The sequence below is a fragment of the Cyprinus carpio genome, chromosome B9, assembly GCF_018340385.1.
Source record: "Cyprinus carpio isolate SPL01 chromosome B9, ASM1834038v1, whole genome shotgun sequence".
Lineage (NCBI taxonomy): Eukaryota > Metazoa > Chordata > Actinopteri > Cypriniformes > Cyprinidae > Cyprinus > Cyprinus carpio.
The window spans coordinates 23953759-23966785 of record NC_056605.1 but is presented as its reverse complement, the minus strand read 5'-3'; the positions used below and the strand labels follow the sequence as shown (position 1 = coordinate 23966785).

The 13027-nt window shown below is 36.3% G+C and overlaps 1 protein-coding gene across 1 annotated transcript; it reads right to left on the bottom strand.

Moving 5' to 3' along the window:
* Window positions 1-384: 384 nt before the first annotated feature.
* On the bottom strand, window positions 385-12994 carry LOC109088720 (sorting nexin-4-like). Its single transcript, XM_042731703.1, has 14 exons — window positions 12853-12994; window positions 11558-11682; window positions 7490-7628; window positions 7256-7405; window positions 6190-6237; window positions 5703-5758; window positions 5497-5569; window positions 5064-5125; window positions 4203-4268; window positions 2552-2641; window positions 2104-2203; window positions 1355-1500; window positions 887-1001; window positions 385-745 (listed from the first exon to the last, which is right to left on the bottom strand). Exons 1-14 carry the CDS (start codon window positions 12937-12939, stop codon window positions 698-700), a joined length of 1305 nt encoding a protein of 434 aa, XP_042587637.1. The 5' UTR covers window positions 12940-12994; the 3' UTR covers window positions 385-697.
* Window positions 12995-13027: the final 33 nt, after the last annotated feature.

Here is a 13027-nt window from a genome sequence, read left to right as displayed (position 1 = left end):
AGTGTTAAGTCATTGTCTGTTTCTGTCTGAAGTAGGGCTGCACGATTAATCGCATGCATTTGTCATGCGTGTCTCATCAGTAAAGCCGGTTCCGTGATTAGCGGTAAATATCCATCACCTGTTTTCAAACGGGAGCGGCAGTTAATACACAGAGCCGTAGTTCACTGACAAGCTACGCAATATTCTGTTCATAATTGAGATTAATCGCATTCGATTATGAACACGATATTGCGTAGCTTGTCAGTGAACTACGGCTCTGTGTATGAACTCCCGGTGCATTTGAAAACAGGTGACGGATATTTACCGCTAATCACGGAACCAGCTTTACTGATGAGACACGCATGACAAATGCATGCGATTAATCGTGCAGCCCTAGTCTGAAGTGTTAAGAATTCTCCATTACCTTCACAAACTCTTGTGTAGGTCAAATTAGTGCAGTAACAAAAGTAACCAGGTCTAAAATCTGGCTCTTGAACATGGAAATAAATAAAACAGCACCCCATTCATTCATTATTTGGACTCCTAAACTATTGTAATTGATACCTATTTACACCAGAGCATCTGGCACAAGAGACTGAAAATCGTTTAGGATTGAGAGGAAGACTTTAGTCCCCAAGGTCAGTCTCTAGGAGGGTGTGCTTTTCTGGATTGACATCTCCAAGGCCTCCTGGTGTTCTGGTTGTCGTGGCTGGAACCCTCACATCTTACTGAAGCACTCTTTAGCGTTGTTCCACACTTGAATTCCCTAAAAACAAAACAGGCTTATTTTTTAATACAAGTATGAGACTTCCCCCTTGTGCCTGATCAGTAGAGACTGGTGTTTTGATTGGTTTGTAATAATGTAATGTAAAATCTTTTTTTTTTCTTTTTCTTTGATGCTACTCACTTTTTTGCACATGCTGATCTGCATGATGGCATAGCTGATGAGAGCCTCTCTGAGATCGTGGTCTTTCTGCTCTTTAAACCTCTCAATGTCCACCCATGCACTTTTCACAAACTCCCTAAAAAAACAGACAAAGATTGTGTGAAATAATTGACGTGAATGGTTATATCCTCAAATCTACATATTTTTTAAGAAATCCCTGAATAATTAGTGTGTTTTGGGGTTCAACTCGCCCTTATCAGATGAGTTTCTCATTGATGCAACACAATGAGCAAAGAATGTGTATTTGGAGCATATCTGTATATTTCATCATTTCTGCACTGCCACAGAGAATAAGAAGGCAATGCAGCTTTGTTGAGTAAGCTTCTCAGCTCATAAACCACCTAATTAAGTAATTTTCTGACAACATTTATTGCTTTTCGTCACCAGCAGTACATAAATTTAGTTGTGTGTGAATAGAGCACTGCTTACTCGCATTCTGCGTTTCTTTCTTTGACCAGTTCCTCTCCTTCTTCAATCTGTGTCTCCAGCATTTTCAGCTTGGCCTCTCTCTGCTCTGGGGTCTCTTGTCCAAACAGTTTACTGGTCATTCCCTTCAGAGAGAAGGTCCGTATCGTCTACACAGAGAAAAAAAGAAGAAAAAAAAGTAAATAACACCCATTGGCTGAAGTAAGCCACACTCTTCCTCCCATGTTTATTTGCAGAAAGCTGAAATATGGACATTTTTACTCCCATTTTTTGGCCAAGTGGGCCTAGTAATTATTCATATCAGCCAATCGGGTCAGAAAGTCTTTCGTATCTCGTTGGCTTTTTGTGCTGCTCAAATGTGCCAATGAGGTAATTCTCTACAGACTCTATTCATGCAAACACAATTTAAACTGTATAAAAATAAAAAAGAATAAAATAAAAAACATGCAAACCAAAGCATGTTTAAAAGCAGAGATGGCCAAACTTTTTACTATGAAGGACCAAAAATCAAACTTGATTGGGGGCTGTGGGACAAAAGTAAATGCTGCATTACATCCAACTATATTAAATTGATATTTTTAAATCAAACACATTGAAAAACAGAAAACTATATTTTCCCCTCATTCTTTTGAAATGACATGAACCCTGGTTTATATCAATCTTGCTGGAAAGTCCCTCATTGCAGACATAAGAGGGGTGATGTGGAGTTCTCCAGTTTCTGAGTTTGCGCATGTGGTCAAATGGACACTGACCCCTGTGGCGAGCTCCTCCCGTTGCTGTTTCTTAGAGGTCAGATCCTGGGCGGCCATCTCTAGTTCATACTGTGTCAGTTCATGCTTCCTACACACTGCCCTGTGAAAAAGCACATAAACCACAAAATATCCAAAAGCAACCATAAAAAAGCAGATCGTCTCATTGTTTCTTAGGGAAATTGTTGAACTGAAAGCCTAGCTGCCCTGCAGTGTGCTCACTTTCAAGAAAACTCGGACCAAAAGTTGCATGTAACTTAATCAGCCAGTGGGGGCTATCAGCTCCCAAGAGTTCAGTGAGAACAGGGCCCATGTACATTTATAATCAACCACACTGTTATAACAGCTTGTGTTTAGTATACTTCAGATCACATTTAAAATAGTTCAGGCAAAAAAACGACCACAATTCTCATTTTGAGTGAACTATCCTTTTAAGCAATGAATTTTGTACCTTAATGCATCTGCGTAGAAAAGGTACTCCTTCAGCTGATCAGCATAATGCTCCTCTTCCTCTAGAATATCATCGACAGAAGCAGCATACCTGCAACATACAAAAGTGCCCAATCAAAGGGTAGTTAACATAACATGTACATGAATTTCACCTAATGTGGTCACAGATGTGCGTACACTACTGTTCAAAAGTTTGAGGTCAGTAGGACTTTTGTTTTGTGAAAGAAATGACTTGTTATGCTATATTTGTTTTCAGCAAGGATGCATTAAATTGATTAAAAGTGACAGTAAAGACATTCATAATGTTGTAAAAGATTTCAATTTCAAATAAGAGTTCTTTTGAACTTCCTATTTGTCAAAGAATTCAGAATAAAATCCGCAAAATTCAGATTTGCCATCACAGAAATAAATAACATTTTTAAATATATTATAATAGAAAACATTTATTTTTAAATATTAATGTTTTTTCCCAAATAAATGCAGTCTTAGTGAGAAGTAGAGACTTTTCAAACACATTTTTAAAAAAATCTTACTGACCTCCAATTTTTTTTATCAATATTGAATAACAGCTATTTTATAACAGCTCTGAACCTGTTTGAATGAGTGTTTAGGTCAAAATCATCTGTTTTATAATAATAGTTGTCTTGAGTCGTATGTTTTTAACATAACATATTTTGTCATAAATAATCTTATCTTTTTGAACTTTTCAAGTTCCAAATAAAAAGATAAAATAAACAAGATTAAATACTTTATTTAATAACCCAAAAATAAGCATTACCACATGTTTTTTAATGTATAAAACACTTTTCATTGAGTTTCTAGTAATCATATCTTTTTATATATCCTGTAACCATGATATTTTGAATATTTATCAGGAATATTTTGGTCATACCACCCACCCCTAATGTCAAAAACTGGCATTCTGATGAAACTACATGTGTTATCCTCTCTAAATCAGATGTAGAGCCTGTGGAACTAAAGCCAAATCCACAGCAGAGCCTGTTTGGGGTATTTTGAGGAATTTGGGGAATAGGTGAGCAACTTGATCCATAAAACAGTCTGACGGCTGATGATGGACAGGTTGTTTCTTTCAGTGCTGAGACAGACAGGCAGCGCATTGGGCTCTGACCTTTGACCTTTCTGCTGAGTACAGCAATCTGGAATCCATCAGAACAGACAGCTATACAAAACCAATATAGAAACCAAAGTGGCTGGTTAAAGACTCACTGAGGACACTACCACGAGAGCGTCCCTCCCACAACATCATCATCAACATTGAAAAAAATTACCACTAAACGTTTTGGCCATGGTTCCTGAAGATTCGTGCGCGGTCTGCCAGCCAAATTAAAACCTGAGCCTCCCAAGGGCTCATCTTACTGGCTACTTGTTATGGGGGGCCGTGAATGGAAATACGAGAGGATCCAGATCAATCTGGCAAATGTGTTTTACAGCTCAGTACCAGGAGCACACACGGGAGAGTCATGGGGTGTATCATACAGCACCTTCATATTTCAGGTCCCTCAATGAGCTCTCAGAGGGTAACAGGATCATCCCAGGTAGGAGAAATACAATCAAAACCAGCTGCAATAAAATCTTGCACTAATCCTATAAAGGTACATTAGAATGGCTCATTGCGTGTGATGTGAACTCACGCATCCATGTGATGGCCGGCGCTCTGCAGCCCATCTCCCATCTCTTTCTCAATGGCACTCCACTCGCTGTCCAAAACAAACAAAGACTCACACTGAACCACTGCAGCTGACCGCAGCTACACAATCACAGCCCAAAAGATTTAGCCCAAAAATGCTTCTCACAAAAACAGTTTATAGAGCACATTATAAAGCATGTCTGGCTCCTCCAAAATGAGGGTACTTAATTGTGATTGAACTGTGTAGTGATTGTACTGTGAGAAAAAAATCTTGAGCAAATGGTCTGTTCAACACACACAATGACTGTATAGTTTCAGAAGACATGAAATATAATGCACAGGTCATATATATACTGTAGCTATATGCTGACCACATTTATATGCACATACAAATTCTGATTGATTACGAAATAGTGTTAAATTAAGGGGTATTAAGTATGCCAAATTTACAAATGTAGTATTTTTTTTTTTTTTTAATTAATCTCTCATGCTCACCAAGGTTGCATTTATCTGAATAAATTATAGTAAAAACAGTAATGCTGTTTAACTTTACTACAATTTAAAAGTTTATTCCAGTCTTCAGTGCAACATGATCCATCAGAAATCATTCTAAATGGCTGATCTGGAGCTAAAGAAACAGTACTTCTTATTAACAGTCTTTGTTCAGGATATAAAGTCTTAACCAAAACATAATGAGACAATGATATGCATATAAACATGGTCATTATATGGAGAAGAGGAGCCTGGACATACTGCAAAACATCTCTTTTTGTGTTCCACAGAAAAAAATCAGCCGTATCAGTTTTGACATGACATAGGTCAATTATTCATATATGAGTGAACTATTCCTTCAAAGAAACATTACCTAAAGACTCTTCCATAATTTCCATGCACTTTGTAGACTCCATACAGGCGATCAGCTGCTCTCTAAAAGAAATTATTAGATATATGATTTAAAAAATTAATAAATAAAACACCAGCAAATTTTTATTAGATTCACTCTATGATTCTAATGCAACCAGATATATATATGCAATCAGAAGAATTTTGATGCAATAAAAGTTAGTTTAGAAAAATATTTCAACAAGTTGCCTAAAATCGTACAGTTTTTCTTTAGTAAAGAAGGGTGCTTCCTCAAAAGTATTAAAATGAAATCAACAGTATCGCTTTCCTTACAATTTTTATCCCTAATAACACCTAACATACACAGCACTTAAATTAGGCATTTGTTGGAGTGAAATAATTTTTCCCTGAGATTGAGCTGCACATTCAGCTGTCTTGACTTTGTTTACACTCACCGCCCGAACTCTCAGCAGCTGCGAAATAACAGACTGCAGCTCATCACCGTAGTGTTTCATTTCTGCAAATCGCCTGTGAAACACACACACACGCGCGCACACACACACACACGGGGTCAAGGTTAGTTTCAGTGTTAATAAACAGCACAGCCATATCTTTATGCATTTCATGACACCGTGTAACACGGTTTGCAAAAGTGACTTACTTGTCTGGATTCTTTACTCTGAATGTGGCATTTAAAGCCTTTAATCTTGAATCGGCCTGTAAGAGTGACAAAGGCCAAATGTTGACAGACAGATTCATGTTTGGGTTTTGTTTTTTCAGATAGTGTAAAACTAAATTACAGGCACTTCTTACAACAACCTTTTCAAACAACTGAGATCAGATAAACACTGCAATTTTACAATAATATACAGTACACTAATATAAAACACTGCAGCTCTTTCGGGTTTGATCCAGAATGATCCAACAGACTTCCTGTGCCTGTTTACATAAACTACAGCGTACTGATAACAGATTCTTCACCGCAGTAGCAATTGGGTTACTTCACACACATTTGAAATCAACACATATTTAGTCAGCCTCATATCAACATATGAAAATTGACCTATGGTGAGAAGCAATATATAAATAACATTGTTGTGGGTAGAAAAGAGAGAAAGAACCCAATGAACTGGAAAGTGCTGATATACCTTCGCCTGAAATCCCGTCTCAAACACGGTTTCCTTCCAACCATTTTCCTGTGGGGCAGAGAAAGGATGTAATTTCTGACACTGAAAAAGGGCATTATCAGCATGAAATGCCAGTTAAAACATATTTTTCTTCTTTTCAAAAGGCAAAAGTGACATTAGGTCTGTCATTTTAACAAATTAATTTAGTTCAAATATTTAAATACAAAACAATTCATGAACTGCTGGACTGTAGAATATTGATAAGCTTTACACTACCGTTCAAAAGTTTGGGATCAGTAAGATTTTTTATTATCCAGCATTAAACTGTAAATGCATTACAGTTGCAACAAAAATATTAAGCAGCACAACTGTTTTCAACACAAAAAAATGTTGTGCTTCCTGAGCACCATTTCAGCATATTACTTTCACTTTCATATTATAATGATTTCTGAAGGATCATGTAATACTGAAGACTGGAGTAATGGCTGCTGAAAATTCAGCTTTGCAATCACAAGAATAAATTACATTTTAAAGTATATTCAAATAGAAAACAGTTATTTTAATGCCTATACTAATGTTTTCACTATTTTGCTCAAATAAAAGATTTAAAAATCTCACCGATCCCAACTTTTGAATGGCAGAGTATGTTTTAAAACAAATTAAAATATTGGCTTCAAAAAGCCACTTCTTATAATCTATATCCAGCTATAATTTTTATATAATTTGTTTGTCTGCCTTGATAATTTAATGTTTTTTTTCTCTTTAGCAAAAACTTTTCATGGTTATTGTATATGCAATTATTTATTTAATTAATTTCTATTTCTACTAGGTTGTCAAATTATTTTCATTTGTTTTAATTGACAGCATAGTAGAAATAGAAATTAATGTACTTAGTTAAAGTTAACGTTTAAGTTAATAATAAATTATAAATTAAAAATGTTTAAATCTTCATATCAAGAGATTTGAACACAAGGAAAGGTCAGTAATAAAAATGCAAATAGAATGTCTATTTCAAAGTGTGAGGGGCATGCCACTGGTTTGATGCACACTTTGCTTTGTCCAAACAGCTTTAGTGAGAACTCTCTACCTCAGTGAGGAACAAATAGAAGATCTTGTCACTGGACAGGTCTGGATGTGAGGCCACACGGAGCAGGAAGTTCTCTAGTCCCACCCTACGCCTCTCCACAAAGTCAGGGTCCATGTTGTCTGCTGACAGCTTGTGCCAAACAAATTCAGCCTGTTGCAAAAAGCACGAAGTTACAGTGCATGAATGCAAATCACATTTACAAGCAGCAGTAACCAAGGCATCTAGTTTGCATACCCGTTTTTCAGGCAATGGCGGAACCACTGAAAATGGATAGGTGACTAACAAATAGTTTCTAAGGAGCTCAAACTCGCTGTAACGCCTCCACAGTGAATCTGGGACAGGATTGGTCCCTTCTGATGCAGCATCCACTGGCCTAAAAACAAAGAACAAATTAACATTCTGTCAGAAGTGGAATGTAACACAAAGACATGAAGATTTTTAAATAGTATTTCAATCAAATGTTAGAGTTAGGTTTGGTATAAACCTAGATGCATCTCTTAAAAAAAAAAAAAAAAAACTTCTATCATGTAATGTGGGGTTGTTTAAGCTAATTTTTAAACAAAACTAGTAATTTTAAGGGCCTTTTCAAACACATGCCAAAGGTTTAACAGCGCTGTGTAATCTTGCTGAATTCCCAGTGCATAAAGCCATGAATGCTGCTAATTTAGGAGCAGAACTCTACTTAATCACTGCAATGAAAGAGAATGTATATGAACTCTCCTGCATTTATTAAACATCACTCAGGGTTACAACGGGGGTGGGGAGGGGGGAAATCTGTAGAAATTTGTCACGTGAAATCACATGATTGTGTCAGGCCGTCCCTCTGATCAGGGCCCTTGAAATCGTCCTTCCCCCATTACAGTGCCCCAGTTTACGGTGCAATAATCAGGCATCCCACAACTTTTTGACCGATGAAATTCAATGACTTTCCCAGGTGTTTTTTTTAGTGGTCGACAGATAAAATGTAAATTACAAAAATAATAAATAATACACCTTAAGATAGATTTTTTTTTCAGCAAGACAGTTATTTAGAATGATACAGAAGATTTTTGTTTTGAACCTTCTATTCTATGATGGATGTATCGTGGTTTTCAACACTGATAACAATAAGCCCCAAATCAGCTTCTTGAGGACCAAATCAGACATGATTTCTGAAGAATCATGTGACACTGCAAACTGGAGTAACAGCTGCTGAAAATCACAAAAATAAATGACTTTTTAAAACAGAAATCAGTTATTTTAAATTTTAATTATATTTCACAGTATTATCATTTTGTATTGTGTTTTTCATAAAATAGATGCAGCCTTGGCAAGCATAAAAGACTTTTCAAAATAGGCTATACAGTAAATGCATTTAATTATTATTCAATTCTTAATAATTTTAATTAACTTCATTTTAAATGAATTCATTGATTTTTGTATTGGCATAAATATTTTACTGCTTAGTACAACTACAAACCATGAGTAATCCAAAGTAATCCATGAGTTTTCCAGGCCTGGAAATCACACTTTTTAAATTCAAATTGAAAATTGTTGGAGCCCTCAATAATTCAGATGGAAAAATGCAAAAAGAATTCAGAAATACAGAGGAAATATACATCGGGGGAGGGAAAAGAAAAACGGGGAGACTTTGAAATAAGATCGTAACTTCCCGAGGGCTCAAGGGAAGAAATGGGAGCATATAATGTGCTCCACGCTAATAATCCATGATGAAATCAAAGCACAAGGAAGGAAAGGATTGGCTGGTAGGCATTCTCCAGACAATACAGCTTTCCCCAAGATCAGTGGCACCAAACTGCTCTCTAAAGCCCACTGTTTGCGTGTGCAGTATGCCTTCCACATGGTCCTTACAAAAACACATCCTTCCTTTCATGGGAAGGAGCAACAATACAGCAGTGTTTAGTTATCTCCATGATTCAATATAGGCAAGAATTTTTATGCTAACACAAGTATCACTATTACAACTGTTTATATACTGTTAAGGTTAGGGGCTTGAACAAACCCTTAACCCTGAGAATGTAACTCATCACGTAATGTTTCTGCTACAGACATGAATGGTGCCTCAAATCATACGCCCTTCTGAACAGAGGTACTGTATGCTATTACTTTCCCAAGCAATCAAATTTCTGATTTTCCTTGCGGGACAATAAAACTGGCGAATAATCGTGAAGAAGGGACCTGAGCCATAAAGATCATAATATCTTTGCACTCTAGCAAAAAAAAAAAAAAATTGTGGCTCAAAATCTAGGGCATAGTTGCTAGCAACACAAAGGTCATGGGTTCAATTCCCAGGAACTGTGAGTTGTTTTCGATAAAATGTCTGAAAATGCTCAGATGCTAATGTAAAAACTAAAGATAACTTTTTGCATGCACAAGCACCATTATCATTTACTTAAGAAAATATTAAAAATCTAGTTCTGGATGATTTTTCAGTACCAAAAACACATTTGAAAATGTCTTGGTTATAGACAGTGATTTTATAAGTTCAACCACTAAGTATTGTTTTTGAATCATGTGATAATATGTTACTGCACTCTGGCCAGTGTGTGTGTGTTTGGCGCTGCTGGAAACACAGACAAAGCACATCTGCCTGAAGTGCTGACTCATCACCCTTTGCAGAACGACACGTCCCTCTTTCCAATGCAAAGCTTGGCGGGGTGACGGGGAGGTGAGAGCAAAAGATGGAAGTGACACTTCTGTTGCATGTCACTTCCTGCCCAATGGGATACTTCTGTTTTGTTTTATTTGATGTAGAACGAACGTTAAAGTGACAGATCCAGGCACAGGAAGAAAAGGTCTAGTGCAAACATCGAAGTATGAAGTGGACTTAAAGAGAGGAAATCCGATGGTCTCTACCAGTCTGCTGTAGCTTCAACAGTTTCTGAGCTGGGCTAGTTAGGATGGGAATCTTTGATGTTTTGAGTTAGTACAGTGTGAGCATAGTTCAGTCAGAAAGTCAATGTGTAAACCTGCTTTATCTAAAGTAGGTTATCACATTCACAAAGAAAATACACATTATAACCTCTTATGCAGTCTTATGCTTCTTTAAATAACAAGTGTTTAGTTAATGCTCGTGTCTCGTATTGGCTCAACCACAGTATAAATGTAATTTATGTCAATAGAAACTCTATATGCATGGAATAATTCATTAGATGTTGATCGGATGGAGGCAGATCTTAATGCAAACTTGTAGTCGATTGTAAAAAGGGGCCAAGTTTGTATGGACAGAATCACAGGAAAAGTCCAGCATACGTTAACAGAAAGAAGTCTGTCATTTCAATGGAACATCAAGATATGCTTAAAAATTATGATGTAAAAATATCATAAAATATGCACGGATGACTTGTTTATGATAAAATCTATGGTATGCATTTGGAAAATACACTTTAAAAAAAATAATTGAAGGATGTACTTTGAAACAATTTTCAATCAGAAATTGCCAGTAAATTTCACAAATAAATAATGGCAATTAACATATTTAATTAAAAGTTTTAAAGTAGAAAGACTGTAACAGCATTTTCTTGTTAAAGGTATTCAAAGAATCTTTCTTGAGAAATATTTTTACAGTGTATATAGGGTGAATTTCTATTTCATGAAGGGCTGCACAATTAATCAAATTTCTAATCGCAATTGATGCCACAATTACGTAATCGTTCAAAGCGGCAATTAATCGTTCAAAGTCCACTTATGTGATTCTGCGTGCTTAAGATGCGTTTTTTCCTTTCTACATGTTATCTTAAGGGTTTTTCCCATTATTTTATTTTTAGTTTTAGCATAACATTATAATACCATTCATATTTTTTACTTTTTTATAATTTAAAGAAGAAACCAATCTGATGTATAGTAGACATTTGAGGCTTACTACTATAGAAAAGCACTAAAAGTTTTTCAGTTAGAGTGTTTTCAACTGGTTTATTTTCATATAAAAATACAGCATGCAGTTGCATCAAACAATGGTATAAACATCATTCAATGTAAATTGTGATAATCGTAATTAATAATCGCAATTAGAATTTCAAGGGAATATTTAACAATTATGTTTTTTGTCATAATCGTGCAGCCTTTTTATGTTTCCTTTTCCATGCAGAGACAACTAAATAATCAATCTATCAATCAATTCATACCAAAATTGATCTTTGGCTATACCCGACATGGCAAAAATGGCACAACCATTGCGTGATTTTGGAATAGGATCATGGGACAATATGAACACGTTCATTACTTCGGTAATTCTGGTGAAACTACACATTTCACCTTTAATGATGAGTTGTAGCACTGTGAATGTGAAGTCAAGTGTCTTACCTCGTCTCTATAAGATACACTGTATAAGTCTCCTGCATGTTGACTGCATTCTTCCCGGTCCTCTTCTCTGCTTCAGCCACACTGATCTCAATCATCTTCAAAAGACTTGTCCCTTTTTCAACCATCTGTAAATATTAGTCCAGAGAATCACAATATTCAATACCACTACAGTACCCTTTTGATACTTTCAAATGCAATTTTCTTTTTTTTTAAATGGTTCAGGGCCCTGCAAGATATTGATGTTTGGATTTAGATATGAAAATAGTTGAGGATGCACTTGTAGATATTTTGTACAAGCACCCTTTACATTTTTTGAGAGATAATGATGTATGTGCCTTGAAGATCTTATGAAAAAGTGTAGACGAGAATAGTTTTCTCTCCTGTGTTGGCATAACTCTTGCTGAAACAGGAAGTTTGGACTTAATAATTAATAGCCAATAGATAGCCAAGAGTCTTTAATTTACATCTCTGACCTGAACTATGACCGGCTACTTTTCATTGTTAGCCAGAGGCAGGTGCTACAAAAAGAAGGCTATTCAACAATGTGGGTGAAATCTCCTGCTTCTATTTTCTCACAATATTAAATAATTTCCATTCCAATAGTATTTTTCAGCATTTTGACGGGTGTGGTTTTAAGTTTAGTGTGCAATAATGTCATAAGATTGCATAATTATTGTTCCTGTGGCTCAGTGGTAGAGCATTGTGTTAGCAGCGCAAAAGGATACAAATAATAGTTTGTTTTATAAGGCTAATTTTTCATTAAATAAAAAACTTTTTTAGACAAATTTTGAGATTATTGTGTAAAATTAGCTACGCGACAAACCCCAACCCCCCAGTAAATTGACCACACCATCCCCCCTGAATTATTTTTTCAATTCAACCACTGCTCAAGCATCAGCACATAAAGAAATTCAACTAAGTATGGAGCGGTAAACAAGATCTATTTGTTGATATATCGAAAATCTACAGACATGTGACACAAGGCGTGCATGAGATACTGGGTGTTTACAAACTAACGTTACGTGGCAAAGGCTCTTCACTGACAGCATGAAGTAAAGCAACTCTCTACTTATGTGGCTTTATACGAGCATGTTTTTATTCCTCACTCTTTTAACCCATAAACAACGCTGTAATAAAAACAACAACATGTATGTAGTTTATGTAATGTCTTCGCAACTGACATGGCCATTCATGAGCCAAAGCAAAACACGGATCACGAGCTCGCGCACACGACATCTACAAAACAGCACATTATCGGCCACGCCGCACAAAAACATTCAGCTATGGATTTTTACCGTGTTCTTTAAGTTGTTTTCAGACTCTGAAGGAGTCAGATCTGTGTTTCCAATCACCGCTATTTCCTCGCTTCCTGAGTCCGCCATGGTTTACCAGTCTCGCGCTTGCGCGTTGCCCACTTTCACTGGGAGTCTGTGCGCGTGCACGCGTGCGTGATAGTCTATAAAACGGCAT

Excerpts from the sequence above, each read along its gene's own strand:
- LOC109088720 (XM_042731703.1), bottom strand. The coding sequence starts at position 12,939 with ATGGCGGACTCAGGAAGCGAGGAAATAGCGGTGATTGGAAACACAGAT. Across the intron at positions 5,759-6,189 it reads AGACGGGATTTCAGGCGAAG|GCCGATTCAAGATTAAAGGC; the intron begins GTATATCAGCAC and ends TCACTCTTACAG. Across the intron at positions 2,642-4,202 it reads GCCGGCCATCACATGGATGC|GTATGCTGCTTCTGTCGATG; the intron begins GTGAGTTCACAT and ends TGTATGTTGCAG.